The 20,615-nt window shown below is 37.5% G+C and overlaps 1 protein-coding gene across 1 annotated transcript in view; it reads right to left on the bottom strand.

Annotated features, from left to right (window-relative positions):
- LOC150080869 (voltage-dependent calcium channel type A subunit alpha-1-like) overlaps positions 1 to 20,615 on the bottom strand; it is a 1,489,217-nt gene that overhangs the window by 95,783 nt on the left and 1,372,819 nt on the right. The window contains exon 42 of the mRNA XM_090381686.1: positions 4,900 to 5,048. Within this exon, the coding sequence (XP_090237812.1) occupies positions 4,900 to 5,048 (149 nt within the window). The remainder of the gene's footprint in view (positions 1 to 4,899; positions 5,049 to 20,615) is intronic.

Genomic DNA, 20,615 nt, shown 5'->3' with positions numbered 1-20,615 from the left:
CTTAACACAGGCTCCCACACCTATGTCCATTTTCCAACAGGCTCAACCTCTGCTATAGACCTGTCGATATGCTCACCCACATTATTTCCAGACTTCGATTGGAGAGTCTCAGAGAACCCATTAAATAGTGATCATTTTCCTATAATCTGTAAGCTCTGCACAAGGACAAACTTACCAATAAGCAGTCGATCTAAATGGAAATTCTCAAAAGCTGACTGGAATAAATATGCATCTAGTATTACACTAGAGGATGATATTATCCAACATCACTCCATTGATAACGCCGTTAAACATATCACAGAACAAATGTTGACAGCTGCTGCTACTACCATTCCTCGAACTTCAAATAAAGGATCCAAACACAAAAACTATTGGTCGAATTCAGCATGTAACACTGCTATGAGAGAGAAGAACAAGGCGTGGAATCAGTTTCGAAAGAATCCAACCACTGCTAATCTCATTATATACAAGAAACTAAAAGCCCATGCCCGATACATCCGGCGAAAAGCTAAAAAGGAATCTTGGATTCGTTTTGCTTCATCTGTCACTAAAGACACAAGTGCAGGACTAATCTGGCGGAAAATAAGATGCCTTACTGGTAAGTTTCCATCGATTCCTTCCCCAATCATTGTCTATAAAGGACAGGAGATAACCCTTACAGAGGATATTGCAAACATCCTCGCGGAATCTTTTGATCACCATTCTGCCTCAACCGCATATGATCCACCTTTCCTAAAAGCCAAAACAATAACTGAAAAATATAAAATAAATTTCGGAACGAAGTCAGCCCTCTCTTACAATAAACCACTAACCATGTATGAATTAGAAGAATCCTTAAAAAATTCAGCCAATAGTGCACCTGGTCCAGACGGCATATATTACCTAATGTTAAAGAATCTAAATGAGGGCACACATTACTCCCTCCTAAAACTTTTCAACCGAATATTTGTTGCAAATTATTTTCCTATTTCCTGGAGACATTCTGTTGTTCTACCCATTCCAAAACCAGGAAAAGACCAATCAGACCCGCATAATTATAGACCAATCTCACTTACTAGCTGTCTGGGTAAGACTCTGGAAAAAATGGTACACAGTCGCCTCACCTGGTATCTTGAAACTAAAACTACTATGAACAACGATCAGTTTGGATTTCGTAAAAACAGGTCTACCCTAGATCTTATGATTAAGGCTGAGGCAAATGTGCGAAATGCATTCATAAAGAACGAACATTTGGTCATGGTGAGCTTAGATATAGAGAAAGCTTTTGAAACCACGTGGCGTCATGGCATCCTTCGTGACTTACATGCCCTGGGACTAAGGGGGCATTTACCATCATTAATTCAGAGCTTTCTCGAATATCGAACCTTTCAGGTTCGTTTTCAAAGTTCACTCTCGAAAATCTGCATACAGGAGGAAGGAGTTCCACAAGGGTCAGTCCTCAGTGCCACACTCTTCGCAGTTAGAATACACCCTCTAACAACAGCCATCCTGAATTCAGTAGAAACTTATCTTTATGCTGACGATCTCACTATATCCAGTCACTCGCAAAATATGTTCTCCATTGAAAGGAAACTCCAACTGTCAATAAACAAAACGCAATCATGGATGTTACAAAATGGCTACCGACTATCTCCTCAGAAAACGTTTGCTATACACTTCTGCAAGAAACGAAAACTGCACCCTGATCCTGAATTGCGCCTTGGAAATCATGCTATTCCAGTCAATGACAATATTAAATTCCTAGGTTTAATATTGGACAAGAAATTAAACTTCCTGAAACACATACAGCATGTACGAACTATTTGTTTGGAAAAAATGAATATCCTTAGAGTTCTTTCTGCAATATCCTGGGGAGCTGACCGATACTCCCTTCTTCACTTATATAAAACCATAATCCGATCCAGACTAGACTATGGTGCACCTGTATATGACTCAGCTAGAAAGTCAGCATTACAGTCCCCAAATACCGTTCAACATAATGCACTTAGAATAGCTCTAGGTGCTTTCCGAACATCTCCAGTGCATAGTCTATATATTGACGCACATGAACCTCCATTATCCTTAAGGAGACAGATGCTGCTGCTTACGTACGCTGCAAAACTTCGGAGTATGCCCTCACATCCTATCTGTCCTTACCTCTTTAACCCGTCTTTCATAAATTTCTACAGGAATAAACCAAATGAAAATAAACCTGCTGGAATCAAATTGAACTATGTTGCTCAGTATTGGAGTGTCCCACTCGACAATATCCACCAAGATACCGGAGAAATAGAGCCTCCATGGTCCACTTTTAAAACTTTATGTGATGACTTTTTTCGAAAATGGGGAAAACAGGCGCTGAACAATGAAAATATACAGCAGCTACATTTAGCTCATGCATCAGCAAACAAACACTGTCTGCAAATATATACTGATGGATCCAAATCTGATACAGATGTGGGCGCTGCAGTAGTTCTTCCCACTTGTACAATCTCTCAAAAACTTTTCCCAAGTTGCAGTATTTACACCGCTGAACTTTATGCAATAAAAAATGGCTATCGAACACATCAAAAACAGGTCTAATGAAGAGATAATAATCTATACTGATTCCTTGAGTGCAGTAACCTCTTTACAACATAAATGTCCAAACTCTCACCCTATCCTGAAAGAAATCAGAGCAGAGTTAATTAATCTCACAGAGCCTAACACAGACGTAAGATTCTGCTGGATTCCCGGGCATGCTGGAATCCAGGGAAATGAAAAAGCAGATCAAGCAGCAAAAAATCCAATCAACCCAGTGTCTTCACTTTCCTCGATTCCTTATATGGACTCATAAAACAGTTATGTATTGACCAATGGACATCAGTATGGCAGCAACAGATCCATAACAAACTTTTCCAAATAAGGCAAAAGCCACAATACTGGAAATCTAGTTCGCGATTAAACAGACGAGAAGAGGTTGTCCTTGCAAGGACACGCATTGGCCATTCCCATCTGACCCACCTCCATTTGTTAACAGGGGACCAACCTCCTCACTGTCGTCATTGTTCTGCCCTACTTACAGTGAAACACATTCTCCTCGAGTGTCCCTACAATCATGCTGCTCGACTAACAAATTTTAAATCAGTTTTAACTCAAAACAATTCATTAGAAATGAATCATATTCTCAGTGATGACGCAAATTTATCCGATTTATTTATTTTTTTAAAACAAGTTCATTTATATGAACTTATCTGACATATGACTGGAAAAAAATATATATATCATTTGCAGAATTACTGTGACAGGCACAATTTGGCCTTAGTTGCCCTTGTGCCAATAAACTTCCATTAAACCAACCAACCTTCTTGTAGTAGCACATCATAAATGTTAAGTCCAAGTTTTATTTATAAAAATGGCACTCCTGTCCAAACTTGGCTGTCAAGAGCATTTCTGATACTGTTCCAGAAATAGATCTGAATTCAGTTCCTTTCTTTTTTTTTTTTTTCCATTTGGTTGAATATTCTCTGATACCTCAGCATTGCTGTGAAGAATTATTAAAATGTCAAGAATGATTTGAGATAGTTCATACCTCCTGGTGCAGTTGTCAGTTCTCTGACTAAGGACCTGTACATCAATTCTTTATTCTTTTGTAATGGCAGAATCTGGTAGATTCTCACAATGAAATTGACAGAAATGATCTGCAAAATATCTATTTCTTTATCTTTAATGATACTGACAAGTATCTGGAAACTCTCTCTCTTTCTCTGTTTTTTTAACAAAATCAAAATTAATCATGGTGTCTTGTCAGGAATTTTTCTATTTCTTTATCTTTAATGATAAGGAGGTGATTATTCCCTTGTTGCTCTTGTGAAGAAAGGCTTAAGTTTTGCAAATTACAGTGTCTGGAGACTAGGCAGTGGCGAGGTGATTTAATAGAGGTGTATAAAATTTTGAATGGTTTGAGCATGCTCAATGCTGATGGGATTCTTCATCTTGCTCAGAATAATCACCTGAGAGGACATAAATTCAAATTGAGGAAAGACAGATGTACGATAGATGTGCGGAAGTTTGCCTTTAGCCAGCAGGTGGTTGGTTGGTGGAACAGACTTCCATCCTTTGTTGTGGAAGTTGATAGCCTAAATAAATTTAAGGCTGAGCTGGACTGGTACTTTGAATGAACGGAGGGGTGAAATGGGAGGAGTGGTTTTTTTTTTTGGCTGATGCTGCATAAGCTTGCTTTCTTGCATCATATACCTCTATACTAATGCATAATTTTCAAAATATAAAAGTAAATTATGAATTTTCATTAATGACAATAGACTTTAATAAAGTTTAAATTCTTTTATTAATTTTTATTGCTTTCCTTACTGTATGTGTTACATTGTAAATGAAAACTGCAGAATAAAGTTCGCTTTTTTTTTTTTTTTATGGCTTTAAAACTTCACCCAGTACACCTTTGAAAAAGTTCCCACCTGATACATACAATTTCACTATAGTATAGGCTAATTAACTATGTCAATATGTGACCCTTAGTATTAGAAAAAAACAAAAAGATATAGAAAAGCTACACTTTTGCTACGTCAGCCTAAAACATTGCCTATACAACCTTTATCCCTCCTATTATACTCTCTGCCATCAGATGGTACCAATTTATTTGCTACTTAAAATTTGCCACACTACCAAACTAAACTGCCCAGGAATGTAGATTATTCCAGCAGGCAATGTTGATCAGACAGTGCTCTTAGTCTGATATCACCAAAAATGTACTGCCATTTAAATGACAGTCCAAGGTGTCTATAACTAATTACAAGCTTGAAAGAGCTCTGAATAATATTTTCAGCTTAAGAATGTTATTCAACAAATACATGGGACATAATTCCTATGACTATCACATACTAATATGAAAGAGTGACAAAGCAAAGATTAATTTAGCATTACCTAAGAGTGGAGTGATGAAAAGATCCCTGTCTGGATCGTGGCAGTCGACATTCAGCATCTTCAAAATGCTCTTCTTCAAGGTTGAGACTTCCCTGACTAGTGCGAGAATTGCGAACTGCCCCCATCAACCGACGCAATAAGGACGGACGCTAAGTGATCACAGAAATTTTTTTTTTTAATTACAACAAAAAAAAAAAAAAAATCATCTTAAAATAATTTCTTGTTTAATGAGTGGAGTACACTTGAATAAAACTATATGATTATTTCTATTCTGCTATGTGCATGTATTTGTATATATATGTGTGTGTGTGCAAACATGCATTCATGCATATGAATATTGAGAGTGTGCATAAAGGTGCATATGCAAATAAAGAGATACTGTATCATTAAATATTTATACAAGAAGAATATTAACATAGGTAATAAAAAAGATTCTGTTAAGAATTATTTTGATAATAACAATTACAAATTTATATGTTTGTTAAAAATTTCAAAATATGACTATTATCATATGGTTCCATGGTATTAGTTGCAAAAAGGTTTGGGAAGGATTTTTTTTTTTTTTCTTTGTCAAATCTACTTTATTCTCTTGAACTTTAAAATTAATGTTTTCCATTTTTTCCCTAAGTCCATCATCACACTTCACACTGGTGTAATCATAGAGTTGAGAAACAAAAAATCTATACAGCGTTTTAACTCTCTCTCCAGACAGTATGACTGACACTAAGCAAAATCCTAGCTGTAATGTAATAACCCATAGTTCAATCAATGTTCCGTTCCTTTTACAATGCTCACTTATTGACCGCAATTGAATGAATGAATGCATATCTGTGTTGAGGAACATAAATTGCATTTTGTTTGGAGGCAAATTTGCATTCTGACAGCCAATGTGTTAAGCTGGCACTGATTGCCAGTCACTATGTTCAGACTTCTAATCATTACCATGAATTCCACTACTTTCCTACCTTTAACTTGTAATTAAAACTCATGTTACACTCGAGTAACACTAGATTTTGACCTAAAAGCTTTTTCATGATGCTTCAGGCAGAAAACTGAACGTCGAACAGGACAGCAGTAAATGCTGCTGTACTGTTCAGCGATGCTACATATAATATTATAAATAAAGTAGTTCAATATATATGATTATAACTGAAATTAAACCATTTCCTTCTTCGAAACAGTGTGTGTGTGGGTGTGTGTAAATAACCAAACTAGTGAAAGAAGGCTAAAAATGGTTCAAATAAATGTCATTTATATTCTGTCCTTGTAACTACCAAATGTAGACCTAATACTGATAAATATATGAGATGCTACCTAAAGCTACAAAAATATTTTAAAAACAAAGATTCATTTTTAACCTTCACAACAGCTCTCATATTACTTAACCATGATCATAACTTTTTAAACACCATATGTATATGAAAACTGCCATATAACAGACAAATTTATTCTGATAATTTTTTTTTAAAGTACCCTCCGCTTGCTGCAGTTTCCCAATTCCATTTCAGAAATATTTCCTGAAGACCAATGTTATCTGCACTGCCAGACTACTTCATTAGGTCTATGAGTTAATAGTGTGTTGGAGTACCATTGACACAAAACACTTCTCCAAAACTACAAGAGGCATGAAGTCAATAATGTGTGAAAAGTCACACAAGAAATACTGGTATTCATTTAAAAAGCTGCCCTCAACTCCTAAAGTGTTGAGGGAAGAGGATGGTGCTGAAAAAAAAAAAAAAAAACATTTCTAGTTCTTTACACAGATGCTCAATTGCCTAGAGATCCAGAAATTGTGCTGGTCAGGACAGATGATTGAAGTCTTTCTCATGTTTCTCAAACCACTCTTTTGCACATTTAGCATGGTGAATAATTGAAATTTCTTGAAAGTAGCCCTGTCAAAATGGGTAAACATGTAACAAAACAGTGTTACATGTTTATGTGGGTTGAGTACTCAAACAAAACAGTTGCATGTTTACCCCTTTGGACAGGGATAAGAGTACTCAACCTACAACAATGTTTAAGATGTTCTGATGTGCACAGTGCCCTCTGGTGGGACTAACGGTATTCCACAAATACATCTCCACAGGCATTTCACAACTGGTCTGATTTATGCTGTTCAGAACCAATGAAATAGTGCACATTGGGAGGACACCACACAAGACAGTGGAACCATGTTATTATGTATAAACAGTACAGGCTGCCAGAGATAATGCAAATATCACAAGGTATCAGTACTGCAACATGTGAATGCGTTAAAGGATCCAGCCATAATTTTTTTTCTTGCGTGTCTGAGATTAGTGGTTTCCACAAAGATCTCTATTCCTGTAATGCAGGGGTGGGCAACCTCCAGTCCACGGTTGTTTTTTTGGAAAATTAATGGAATTTTTGATTCAAATACTTTGCTAATATTTACAGAATATTTTTGAAATATATAGAATATACTCTTAGTATTCCTATGACAAATATTGATCAGATATCAATTCATTGATAAAAATAAACAGTATCAAATCTCTCATTAAATATTCTAAAAATAAAATATTGCACTTTTTGTTACTGGAATTGTATTTGTATTTTTGTTACTATTATTGTATTTTTGTAATTTTATCTTGAATTTGTATATCTTATTAATAAAATTAATTATATGTATGTGTATGTATAAATAACATAAAACTGTTTATGACAATTTTACATTATACACCATTTTTAATAATCTTAAAAATTTGGCCAGTGTGTACCTGACAGACATTTTATTTTGGCCTGCTTATTTATAAAGGTTGCCCACCCCTGCTGTAATGCACTTTGCAGGATAATTCACATGTTGCCATACTGATACCTTCTGATTTTTGCATTAACCTCTGCATTAAAAATAGAGGTTAACTCCTCTACTATTTTGCAATTATTACATGTACTAATTCATTTCATCTGTGGAGTAAATTATCAGAATGAAAGAGTAGGTTGCCTGATGCAGACATACATTTTCTATTACAGTTGCATCTATTGTGTCAGCGCCTCCGTAGCCAGGTGGAAAGGAGCAGCAGTGCGTAGCACACACTTCTTGATTAGACCAGGGTTCGAGCCTGTCACCACCAAATATGGAGGATGCGGAAAGGTCAGGGAATGACCACCGCATATTCCCGGAGAAATATGGCCTTAGTTGCTAATGCTCCTAAGAAAAAAAAAAAAAAAAGTCTATTGTGTCTGTTCTTTGAATGCTTGTGTTGCTATTTTCTGCAGAAGTCCATGAGATTCTCTCTTTGTTATTTATGTTTATTGATTACGTGGGTCCCTTTCTTTTGCATATTTTTGCACAGACTACTGCATATACTCCAAACTTCCATGGTAGTAATAAATTTGGACAGGCAAGGTAGACTATAATATATGACACTATTTCCTTCAGTCATGTGCTACTGCACCAAATCAATGAAAATAACCCATAATGTACCTCACAAGAAATTAATATATGCTCATCATCACAGAGCACAGTCTTTCGTATTAGTATTAATAGTGGCAAATGATGCAAGAAAAAAGCTTATACAGCATCACAAAAAAAAAAAAAAATAAAATAAATCCAATTTTACCTGTCTAGGAAGAACTAGACAAACCAACAGTTTGTCTATTTCTTCCTTAAATTTATTCAAACTATCCACTTTCACAACAATGGATGGCAGCATGTTCCAACAATCATCTACCTGTTGGCAAATGAAAACAACTATTCTATTTGGTAACCATCCTTCCTCTTTTGAGTTTGATCAAGCAATTCAAAGCTTTAAAAACCTCAATCAAATAACCTTACAGGTGTCTAGTCTTTAGATGCTGCAATTTGCAGAGATGATGCCTTTCTTGGTAATAGCACCCCTTTGTCACTCTCACTAATCTAGATGCCCTTATCTGTACCCATTTCAGCAGCTCTACATCCTTCCTAAAATGAGGCCTCCAGACCTGTATGCAGTACTCAAGATGCGGCTGAACTAAGCATTATACAATGGGATAATGACCTCCTTATCCCTGCTACCAAAATTCACGTATACCATTGACAAAACATAAATGAGTTGTCCTAGCACCCTGTCTGCACTGCTCTGAGAACTTCATATCAGACTGCCCAATTACCTCCATGTCCCTTTCATTTTCCAATAACCTAAGTGTAGTGCACACAGTTGATATGTTACTCTGGGATTACTGCTACCCATGTGCAGTACCTTGCAGCATACTTTCATTACTGTTGTTAACCACAATGCAAACCTTTGTAGCATCTGCAAACATGGGCATTAAGCCTGATATACCCTCATCAATATTATTAATAAATACAGAAAACAACAATGGGCCCAGCACTGAACCCTGGGGAACTCCATTAATAACATTAATTCACAAATAGCAGTGTCCATTGATAACCAGTCTCTGTTTTCTCCCACTCAATTATCTCTTTATCCATAGCAGTACTTACTTAGTTAATTACTCCACCATGCTATGGTCCTTGTAGAACCTTGTCCTCAATGATTTTCTTCCAGCTGTCTCTTTCCCTGCCCTAAGTTGTCTTAGGGTGAGACGATGCCACCCATCCACTTCCTTCTCGGTCTTCCTCTCAAATCTTCTTCCTCCTGGTTGCCCGTCCATTGCTTTTCTTAGCCATCTGTTTTCCTCCATTCATATCACGTGGCCTGCCCATCTAAGTCTTGAGCTCTTTATCACTCCTACTATATCTGGTTCTCCATACAGTTCCTTCAGCTCTTGGTTTGTCCTTATTTTCCGCTCTTCCCCAACTTTTACAGGGCCACAGAATTTCCTTAATATCTTCCTTTCCACACATTTAAAGATTTTTTGTCCTTCTTTTTAAGCACCCATGTTTCACTAGCCTAGGTTATGGCAAGTCGTACCACTGTTTTGTATAGCACAAATTTTGTTCTTCTAGAGAGCAGTTTTGATCTAAAGGGTTTCTGCAGGGAAAAATAGCATCTATTACCAGCATTAAGACAAACCTGAATTTCTGGGGTATTACTACTATCATGTTGAATCATAACTCCTAGATATTTGAAGAATTCTGATCTATTGAAACTATGCTTTGCTGTTTGCCAGATCTGTTCAGTACTTTGTCTCTCCCCACTTGTATTTATAAACTTCGTTTTATTTTCATTTACCTTTGACCCAACCCTTTCTGCTTCTTTCTCCAACTCTTCAAAAGATGTCCTCAGAATATGTGGGTTTTTTGCAGTCATCACTACATCATCTGCATAGGCTAAGTGCTGGTAGAGTCTGTTAAATATGATCCCATGATCTCACTGGAGGTGGTTGTAGTGGCTGATACTTTGCTCATAACCCTCTCCAATACCAAGTTAAAAAGAACTGGCAACAAAGCGTCCCCTTGTCTCAGCCCTCCCCTGAATTCAAAGGACTCGGAGAGATTCCTTTGAACCTTAACCTTTGCACTTTCTTCCTTCCAGCATGATCTTCATCAGCCTTACAAGCTTTTTTGGTATTGCCCAGGTTTCCCATTGTTTTCAATAGCTCCACTCTATCCACACTATCAATGCTGAAATGAATAAACAGATGGTGCACGCCATGCTGAAATGAATAAATAGATGGTGCACACCCACAGTGTGTTTCTCTTCTTATCTAACAGTCTGATTCCCAATATAATTCGTTCCATTCTTCGCTGTGTAGTTCTCAGCTTCTCTTCCATTCTTTTGGTGAATGCTCAAGTTTCACTTCCATAAGTCATGGTGGGGAGTATACATTGGTTCATTATTTTACGTTTCTGACAAACTGGGATATTGCTACTCAGTATGTGACTATTTCCTGAATGCTGTCCATCTAAAATTTATTCTTCTCTTGACTTCCAGCCATTTATCATTATTACAGCTATTAACTTGTCCCAGATAAGTATATGACTCCACCTTTTCAATTACTGCTCTTTCAATCATTATGTCCCTTTCAGTGGCATGCTTGATCATCATTACTTTTGTTTTAGTCATATTCATCTTTAGTCCAAAATCCTTACTAAGTGTGCATAACTGATTAAGATTTTTACTAATTCTTTGGGATAGTGGCTTATGACCACAATGTCATCTGCAAATTGTAAATATATTGTCTCCTTGTCGAACTCCTTTCTCAATTTTAAATTTGCTACTGTCTTTGTCTAGTCTAATAAAAGAGCAGCGTACTCATAGATTTTCTTCAAAATCATAATATATGGGGTATCTATGCCTTGTCTTTCCAGTGTCCAAGACATTGCCTTATGCTGTATGGAGTCAAATGCCTTTTCATAATCCACAAATGCCAGGCATAATGGTGTTTTATATTCATTTGCTTTCTCCATTAGCTGTGATATTACGTGAATGTGATCCATAGTTGAGAATCCTGTCCTAAAGCCAGCTTGCTCTTTCGGTTGATTCTCATCAAGTATTTTTTCTAATCTGTTAGTAATGAACCTTGTGAAAAACTTGTAGATGTGGGATAACAAGCTAATTGGTTTATATCTTTTCTTATGTAGCAGAACTATGATTGCATTATTCCACTACTTAGGCGTCACACCTTTTCTAATGCATTTTGTTAAGAGTCTTGCCAGTTTTTGTGTCATGTCTCTTCCTCCCAATTTTAACAACTTAGTAACTTCATCTTCCCCCGGGGCTTTCTGATTCTTCATTTTCTTCAATGCATGTTCTACCTCATCAGGAAGAATATCGGGTATGTCGTATGTGTTACTAATTTGCGATCCATCTTCCCCACGGCTGGCATCATTCCCTTGCTCCTTGTATAATTCTCTATAGTAGACTTCTGCTATTTTAATTATGCCTTCTCTGCTATTTATAAGTACACCATTGCTATTCTTCAGTTTCAGTATCATTTGTCTTTCTGTATTACGAGTAAGACTATTGTGGATTTATTGGATGATTGTTTTCTGCAGCAACATGTTCGAAAGGCAACCAGAGAGGGTAATACTCTTGATCTGGTTATCAGCAGTGTTCATTTGTGTATTAAGAATTTGCAGATAAAGGAACCACTAGGTGGCAGTGATCACAGTGTACTGAAGTGGGATTTACTTAAAGATATAATTACCATCAGGGGTAAAGGAAAGGGTTTTTGCTTCCGTAAAGGTGAGTACAGAGGTCTCAGACAGTTTTTAAATTCTGTACAGTGGGATCAACTGACGACGTTACCAACAGCAAATTCTAAGTGAGAAGCATTCAAGGAATTAATCGTGGAAGTTACTAAAAGTTTCATACCTATTAAGAAATATTGTTCAAGGTTTAGGCCTAAATGGTTATCAAATGAACTAATGAGACTCGTGACAGAGAAGAAAAATGCATGGGGTGCATATAAATTATTAAATATAAACTAGTCTGTAAATTAGGTCACAAAGGCAAATTACGAGAAATCTTTGGCAAAGGATGCTAAGAAAAACAGCAAGGATTACTTTACTTATATAAACTCTAAAAGGAAGGGGATAAATCTGATTGGTCCACTTGATATCGATGGTTTGACTGTTGATGATCCTGCTCAGATGGCAAACAAACTGAATAAGTATTTTGCATCTACATTCACACATGAGGAGTTATTAAGGTTTAAAAACGGCAGAAGGTTATCAAATTGTAGCAGGGTGCTTAATGATTTTGTAATTACTGAGAGCAAAGTGGAGGAGAAATTGTTGAAGTTAAACATAAGAAAGGCACCCAGGGTGGATGGGATCTATCCAGTTATATTAAAGAAGGCAGCAAAGCAAATAAGCAAACCCTTAGCCATAATTATGAAAGCATCCTTGGACCCAGGGGGAGGTCCCCACGGATTGGAGGTGTGCAAATGTATCCCCAATTCACAAAGGGGGATCGAAGGGTGACACGAGTAATTACAGACCAGTTAGTTTAACTTCTGTTCCGGGTAAAATAATGGAGTCACTGGTTAAAGATGCATTGCAGGATCATCTAGACAAGACTGCAGCAGTAATTCAGACACAGCATGGGTTTGTTAAGGGAAAGTCTTCTCTGACAAATTTGATAGGATAGTATGATGTGGTTACAAAGGAACTGGATGCAAATAATATTTTGATATCATATATTTGGATTTCAGGAAAGCTTTTGACACTGTTGCGCATGGAAGACTATTGTACAAATTAGAGAAGAATGGCATTAAGGGTAAGTTGCTACAATGGATAAAAGGATGGTTAAGTGGGAGAAGACAGAGGGTGGTAATCAATGGGTGCTGCTCTTCATGGACTAATGTTATTAGTGGAGTCCCACAGGGGTTCATGGACTAATGTTATTAGTGGAGTTCCACAGTCCCACACTAAGCCTGATATACCTTCATCAATGATATTGATGAAGGTATATCAGGCTTAGTGTTGAAGTTTGCAGATGATAAAAAGGTTGGCAGGGTTGTTAATAACAGTAATGGCAGTGTGCTACTGCAACAGGATCTAGAAAATTTGGGCAGATGGACTAAGAAGTGGCAACTGAAGTTTAACCTTGACAAATGCAAAGTACTGCATATGTGTAGTAGTAACCCCAAAGAAACGTACCAAGTGTGTGATACTACATTTAAGGTGGTAGAAAATGAAAAAGACCTGGGAGTAATTGTGCAGACAGGCTGCACAGGGCAGGTCATGAGTTTTTGTCAATGATATATAGGAATTTTGTTAGCAGGGAAAAGGAGATGATTGTCCCTCTGTATAAGGCAATGGTCAGGCCACGCCTTGAGTACTGCGTACAGGTCTGGAGGCCTCATTTTAGAAAGGATGTAGATTGGCTTGAGTGTGTACAGAGAAGGACAACAAGATTGGTGAGGGGAATGAAGGGATTCTCTTACCAAGAGAGGCTTAAGTTCTGCAAATTGCAGTGGCTGGAAACTAGGCACCTGCGAGGTGATCTGATTGAGGTGTATAAGGCCTTGAATGGGTTGAGCATGCTGAATTCTGATGAGATTGTTCTTCTTGTTCAGATTACGAACCTAAGGGAGCATAAATTGAAATTGAGGAAGGACAAATGTAGAATAGATGTGCGGAAATTTGCCTTTAGCCAGCGGGTGGTTAATTGCTGGAACAAACTTCCATCTGTCGTTGTGGAAGTTGAGAGGTTAAATAAATTTAAGGCATTTGGAGGGAATGCCTGATTTTTTTTTTGGTTGATGCTGCATAAGCTTGTACGCTTGCTTTCTTGCATCACATTCCACTACTACTATTACTACTCATGGCTGCTGATTTAAGTCCTTTGTTTTCCCTTAATGCTTGTTCTACTTTTCTTGTGTAAAAATTTCTTATATCCTCTTTGAGTCTCTTTCTAATGGCTTTGCATAACTCAGTATACTCAATTTTCTCCTTGTCAGAATTTATCTTGCTTTTCATTTGTCGCCTTCGGTTCATCATGACAAGTGTTTCTTGTCTCATTTTTTCTTCTTTGGATTTCTTTTTACCTATAGGTTTCTTGGGCTTTATCACTTTCAGAAAGTTATAATATTCTTGGTCCTGAGCAGGCTGCAAAATCTTATATGTTGCCCTAAGCAGAAAAAGTCCTCTGTAATTCCCACAATTTAGTTTGTCTCCTTTCTTGTGGATTGGGATGATTACCGCTGTCTTCCAGTCATTTAGCAATTCTTCTCTTTCCCATATGTCTGATGTAATTTTTGGATCTTTGTTATTTTTAACCCTTTGGACTGCATCCCATACCTCGATTGTTGGGCCCAAGAAATTGATAATGTTGAAGGTACCTTGGGCCCAACAATTCTATTGTTGGGCCCAAGGTACCTTCAACATTATCAATTTCTTCTGGGCATGCCTGTTGTTTATTGAGTAAGGAATTAAAGTGCTCTTTCCAAACATCTGTGATCTCTGCTATCCTCCCCCCCACTATTTCTCCTTTCTTATTCCTGCACAGGTTAAGATGTGGCTGGGAACTTTTTTTTATGTTTCCTACTTCTTTATAGAATTTCCTAATCTGCCCTCTGTTGTATTCTTCTTGAATTTTTTCTATTCTTCCCTTTTCCCATTCTCTTTTCTTTCTTTTGTCTACATACTGATTTTGCTTCAGCTCTTTTAACCCTGTGTCCTCAGTGTTCTTTCTAGTTCCCCTTCTGTAACATTTTCTGCCAAGCTTAGTTTTGTTCTTCCAGGATCTTCTCACAGTCCTGGTCGAACCAGTCATTTCTCACTCTTTTTTATTCCATTCCAAGTACCTCTTCTGCTGCTACACTCAGTGCTTCCTTAATATCTTCCCATTTTTTATTGATTGGCTCACTTTCCTGTAGTTGGTGCTTCTCCAGTTGTTCCTCCACTTTCATTCTAAATCTTTCTCTAGTATCTTCATCTTCTTTAACCTTATCTTGTTGATATCTTTTCTTTGTTATCTCTTTGTATAACTTTGAGGGCCTATTTTGCAGATGGCACCGTACCATAAAATGGTCTGAATAGCTATCTGCCTCCATGTAACTCCTCACGTCTATTACATCTCTAGCATGGCAAGTATCAATGAGGATGTGATTTATCATATTTTGTGTGATACCATCATGCTAAATCCAAGTTTCTTTGGGGATATTCTTATGTGGGAAATTTGTGCTATTAATGCTCAAGCCTTTCCCTCTTACAAGGTCTATTAGCCTTTTCCCATTTTCATTACTCGTTTCATGTAAACAGTTTCTTCCTATAGTTGGTGAGTATACTTCTTCTCTCCCAAATAGGTGCCTCCGTAGCCAGGTGGGCAGGAGCAGCAGTACGTAGCACATGCTTCTTGATTAGACCGGGGTTCGAGCCCGTGACTACCAAATACGGAGGATGTGGAAAGGTCAGGAAATGATCACCGCATATCCCCGGAGCAATATGGCCTTAGTTGCTAATGCTTCTTAAAAAAAAAAAACCAAACGTTTCTCCCAAATTTGGCATTGAAATCACCAAGGATGAATTTAATATCGTGTCTTGGGCCATCATCTAAAGTCCTCTCCAGTACTTCGTAAAGGGCATCCTTTGTTTCATTCTCTGCATCTTCTGTCAAAGCATGTACACTGATTATGAATGTGTTAAAAAAGGCCCCCTCTAAAGTCTTAGTGTACATATTCTTTCATTAATTACACTGTAATTCATCATTCGTGCTTTAGTGTCCTTCTAAATCATAAAGCCTGTTCCCAAAATGATGTCTCTGCTTCCACCATTTTCCCGGGTGTATTCAAGGAGGTCTATAATTTATAATTTTCCCCATCTTATCTCTTGTAATGCTGCTACACTTATATTGTATCTCTTCAATTTTCTCCAATTTTCTGCTTGTTCCGGGTTGGTACAAACTTTGGACGTTGGTACAAACTTCAACAATACATCTGGCATGCTTGGGTTGAATTCCATTTGAGGCAGTCCAGCTATTTCCTGCTATATGCATAGCAGTAACATTCCGTTAATGCTATACTGCTCCAGAGTGCAACAGTATCAAAATCTTTCCTGAAATCCTAGTATATAATATCAAAATTATTTTTTGCATCCAGTTCCTTTGTCGTAGTATCCAATCAAATTGGTCAGACAAGATCTACCCTTATCAAACACATGCTGTGACTGAAGTAGAACTGCACTCCTGTCTAGATGGTTGTGTATTACTTCTTTAACCAATGACTCCATTATTTTCCTGAGAACAGAAGTTAGGTCTGTAATTATTCATATCACCCTTTGATCCCCCTGTGTGAATTGGGGATGCATTCACTTATCTCCAGTCAACAGGGATCTCCCCTGAATCCAAAAATACTCTAAGGTTTGCTTACCTCCCTTAATATAACTGGATAGAGCCTATCCATTCAAAATGCCTTTTTTACGTTTAGCTTCAACAATTTCTCTTCCATTTTTTTTTTTTTTTTTTCAGTTATCACAAAATTGTTTAGCTTCCTGTTAGAATTTGATAAACTTCTGGAATTTCCATCCCTAAAGAATTCCTTGTGTGTGAGTAAATGCAATTGTGAAATACCTATTCAGCCTGTCACCATCCTGAGCCGGATCATCAACAATTAAACCATCAACATCAAGTGGACTAATGTGATTCAGTCCATTCCTTCTACTGTTAAATAAAAGTAGTCTTAGTCATTTTTGTCAGCATTCTTTGCCAGAAACTTCTCGTAATCTGCCGTGACTTGTCTGACCTTTTAAATTAATTGCAGACTAGTGTATATTTACCATAGGCTTCTGTATTACACAATAATTTATATTCATCCTACACATTTTTCTTCTCTGCCACGTCTTGATAGTTCATCTGACATCACCTTGTAAGCTTCCTGATGGACCCACCAAGCCAAAATAATGGCTAAACTCCTACAGTGGAACTGCCGTGGATTATAGGGAAAATACTGATGGCATCAAAGCACTCTTGCAAAAGCACTAGCCAGCCTGCTTTTGCAAACACGATAGTTATTTAAAGGCAAATGATGACCCACCATGTGTAACATTACCATTATTCGTAAGAATAGAATTGTGGATGGTTCTGCTCATGGAGGAGTCGCAATCCTTGTGAGCAACCAGATCCCCTTTCAGCCTTTGCAACTTACAACTAGTACTGAGAATGTAGCAATTTGCCTTACAGTGGGGTTCTTATTAAATGTCTGCTCTGTTTCTTTGCCACCTGAGATTGACATCCGCCCAGAAAGATCTTGGTGATCTTGTCATGCAACTGTCTTCCCCTTGCTTAATTCTTGGGGGTTTTAATGGACATAACACTCTGTGGACTAGTGCTAGCACTAACGGAAGGGGATGAGTCATAGAGCAGATGCTTGCTGATAATCACCTCTCTCTTCTATATGTGTGAACAAACACCTTCTTACACACACTTACCCATACTTTCTCTGACATTGATTTTTTTTATCTGCTCTCCTTCCTTCACTTACTTGGGTGGTGGAGGAAAGCCCATATGGAAGTGCTCTCGAGTTAGGTCACAATGTCTATGTGTCTGTAATTCTGATAGGAGGGATTATATGCTGAAAGCCTTGTGGATTAGCTCAAGACTTGAAGGACTTTTCAAGGCTTTTGGGGTGAAATTTCTATCATCTTGGCCCACACTTCTGGTTAGAAGTAATCTGTTTTGTAGAGACGGATACATTTAAACAAAGGTAGTGCGTGTTTTTGCCAGTATTATTGAGAATACCTTAAAGGTTCAGGAAAACTACTAGTTTTGGGGGGGGAAGGAAGGGTAATAAAGATACACATTTATCTGATAATATTAGTCAAAGTAACGCTTGCACATACCTCAAGATTTCTTGTTTGTTACTGCAACAGATCATATTAGCAATATGTTCTGAGGGCAGAAACTCTTCAAATGAACAGACAGCTAATGCCAGGGAAGCAAGCTTAAATAAATTTAAGGGGCATGTCAGGGTAGTTAACTATACACTAACACTTAAGTCTTAATTGTTTATAGAGTAATGTCACAAGTGTCATCAATAAAATGAGTGAATTCAAACTGCTGGTTACGACAAGTAACGCTGACATAATAGGGAAATGGGGTGCCACCCAGAGATAGGGGATAATGATTTTCAGTATATTATGTATAATGTATTTAGGAAAGATAGGGAAGATAGAAGTGGTGGTGCGGTCATGCTTATCAAAAGCAGCCTGAGCACGACAGAAGCTTTCCTGGATTCAGACGTTTTGCATGCTAGTATAGAATCTGTAAGGTGTGAGATAGTTGGAAGCAAAAGTATAATGGAGAGTGGGAGTAATCTACAGGCCAGGTGATTGTGAAGATTATGATGAGAGCCTCTATATGCAAATGGAATGGGCAAAGAAGCATCAATGTCTTATTATGCACGATTTTAATTTGCCTCTAATTGATTGAAGCAAATGGGATGGAAACTCCACATGCGGGACAAAATTTTTAAATCAACTAGATGATTGTTACTTGTATCAACATGTCAGGGAAAGTATCAGGGAAAAGAATATTCTAGACCTCATCATCACTCATGAACCAGATATATAATAGGGCTGACAGTACAGGAACTAGTAGCAGAAAGTGAATACAGTTTTGTGGTGGACGATGAAGAGAGAAGTAGCAGTAGTTAAAGGCAAAGGAATGGGTTATAATTTCAGAAAAGAAAATCACGACAACTTGAGGTGCTATATGGCCTCTATTAACTGGGAAGACCATCAATGATGCAGCCCCATATATCACAGACACTATTGTCCATGCAGCTGCAATTGTAATCCCAAAATCATCTAGCTAGCCAAATTCCACTATTTACACTATGACCAAGTCTAGAAGTACAGTTTTTGTACATTGGGTTATTACTCTCTCTCCCCAAGGTTATATAAAAAACTTATATCCACATTGGATCGTTTATACTTGGCAGTAAGTTCGCATTGACACCGACCCTTTACTATAGTCTCCAGATGCTTTTTATGTCTTGGTTATAGACACATTATGAAATATTGTACTCACAGCTCCCCTACTTGTGGTCATTGTGCAAGGGGGAGGGCATGTATATGCTGAATGCCCAAACAAAGATCAGGAGCCAAGCTGTGCAAACTGCAAGTGCTGTAAGCAGGATTTTTGCGATTCAGTAAGGGACGTTAGATGTCCAGAATATCAAAGAGCACTGGAAATGGTACAAACTAGGACTGCTAATAAATAGTTGTAATGAATGAAGAGAGAGGGTGTTAAAAGAGGATCCTGAGTTAACTGAAGTTTTTTATGCTACAGGAATTAAAATAATGCAGATTAATGGACAACTATCGAGATTGGTAGCGGATGAGATTAGGAAGATTAGTAAGGATTTTCAAATTGATTTGGTGGCAATACAGGAACTGTATTGGGCTAGAATCCCAGGTGAGCAAACATCTAGAATACTTGGTTATCCTTTAATGTCACGAATAATACAACCGGTGCAAGAAGAGCCTAAAACTGGAATTGTGGTTTAATAATAGAGATCTAGACGTAGTGGTTGTTCATAGGTTATGCAACCAGTTTGCTACATCTGTTATGGTAGCCTTGGCAGAGGTCCAATTCTATCTTATATCTCTGTATTGTGCTCCTTCAATGGACTTTAACAATTGCTTAGATTATTTAGAGTATGTGTTGCTCGTTTTAAGACCTAAACAAGTGATTATTTCGACAGATGCTAATGCAAAGTCTCCATTGTGGTATAGTGCAACGTCTGATATGAGAGGTTTATTGCTAGAAGAGTTTATGTCGAGTAATAACTTATTTGTAATGAAACAGTCAAATCAACTGTCTACATTCTGTGGTCCAATGGGTGAATCTAATATTGATTTAATTATAACAACGTTTGGTATTAGACATTGTATTTGTAACTGGCAAGTAATGCCTGATTGGACATCAAGTGATCGTCGAGCCATATTGTTTTACGTGAAGAATGTGCTGGATTTAACTGGTACTCAAGATTGGATACCGCACATTGTTCGGTTTTCATTGAAATCGTTTGATTGGTCCATGTATGAAGCTTCTGTTCTTCGGGACTTTCCCTCGAATAAACAACAACAGATAGTCTGCGAATCTGCAATATATTTAGCTAATACTATAGAGGATTCAATAGTAAGAGCGGCATATAAGTCAGGTAGGAAGAAGGCTATTAAACTAAAATCCTGTCCAAGGTGGACAAACGAACTGACTGTCTTACGACGGGCTGTATATCGGGCTAGGAGACAGTATCAACGGCAACGGAATTGGGGTCTTTCTGAGGTAGCTAGATTGCAAAACAATTACATATCTCTTAAAAATAATTACAAGAGAACCATGAAAACTTGGAAGAGAGAAACCTGG

Source organism: Mastigoproctus giganteus, chromosome 9, assembly GCF_048544385.1.
Source record: "Mastigoproctus giganteus isolate SK-2022 chromosome 9, ASM4854438v1, whole genome shotgun sequence".
Taxonomy (NCBI): Eukaryota; Metazoa; Arthropoda; class Arachnida; order Uropygi; family Thelyphonidae; genus Mastigoproctus; species Mastigoproctus giganteus.
The sequence above is the reverse complement of the archived record's forward strand: the minus strand, read 5'-3'. Positions and strand labels throughout refer to the sequence as shown.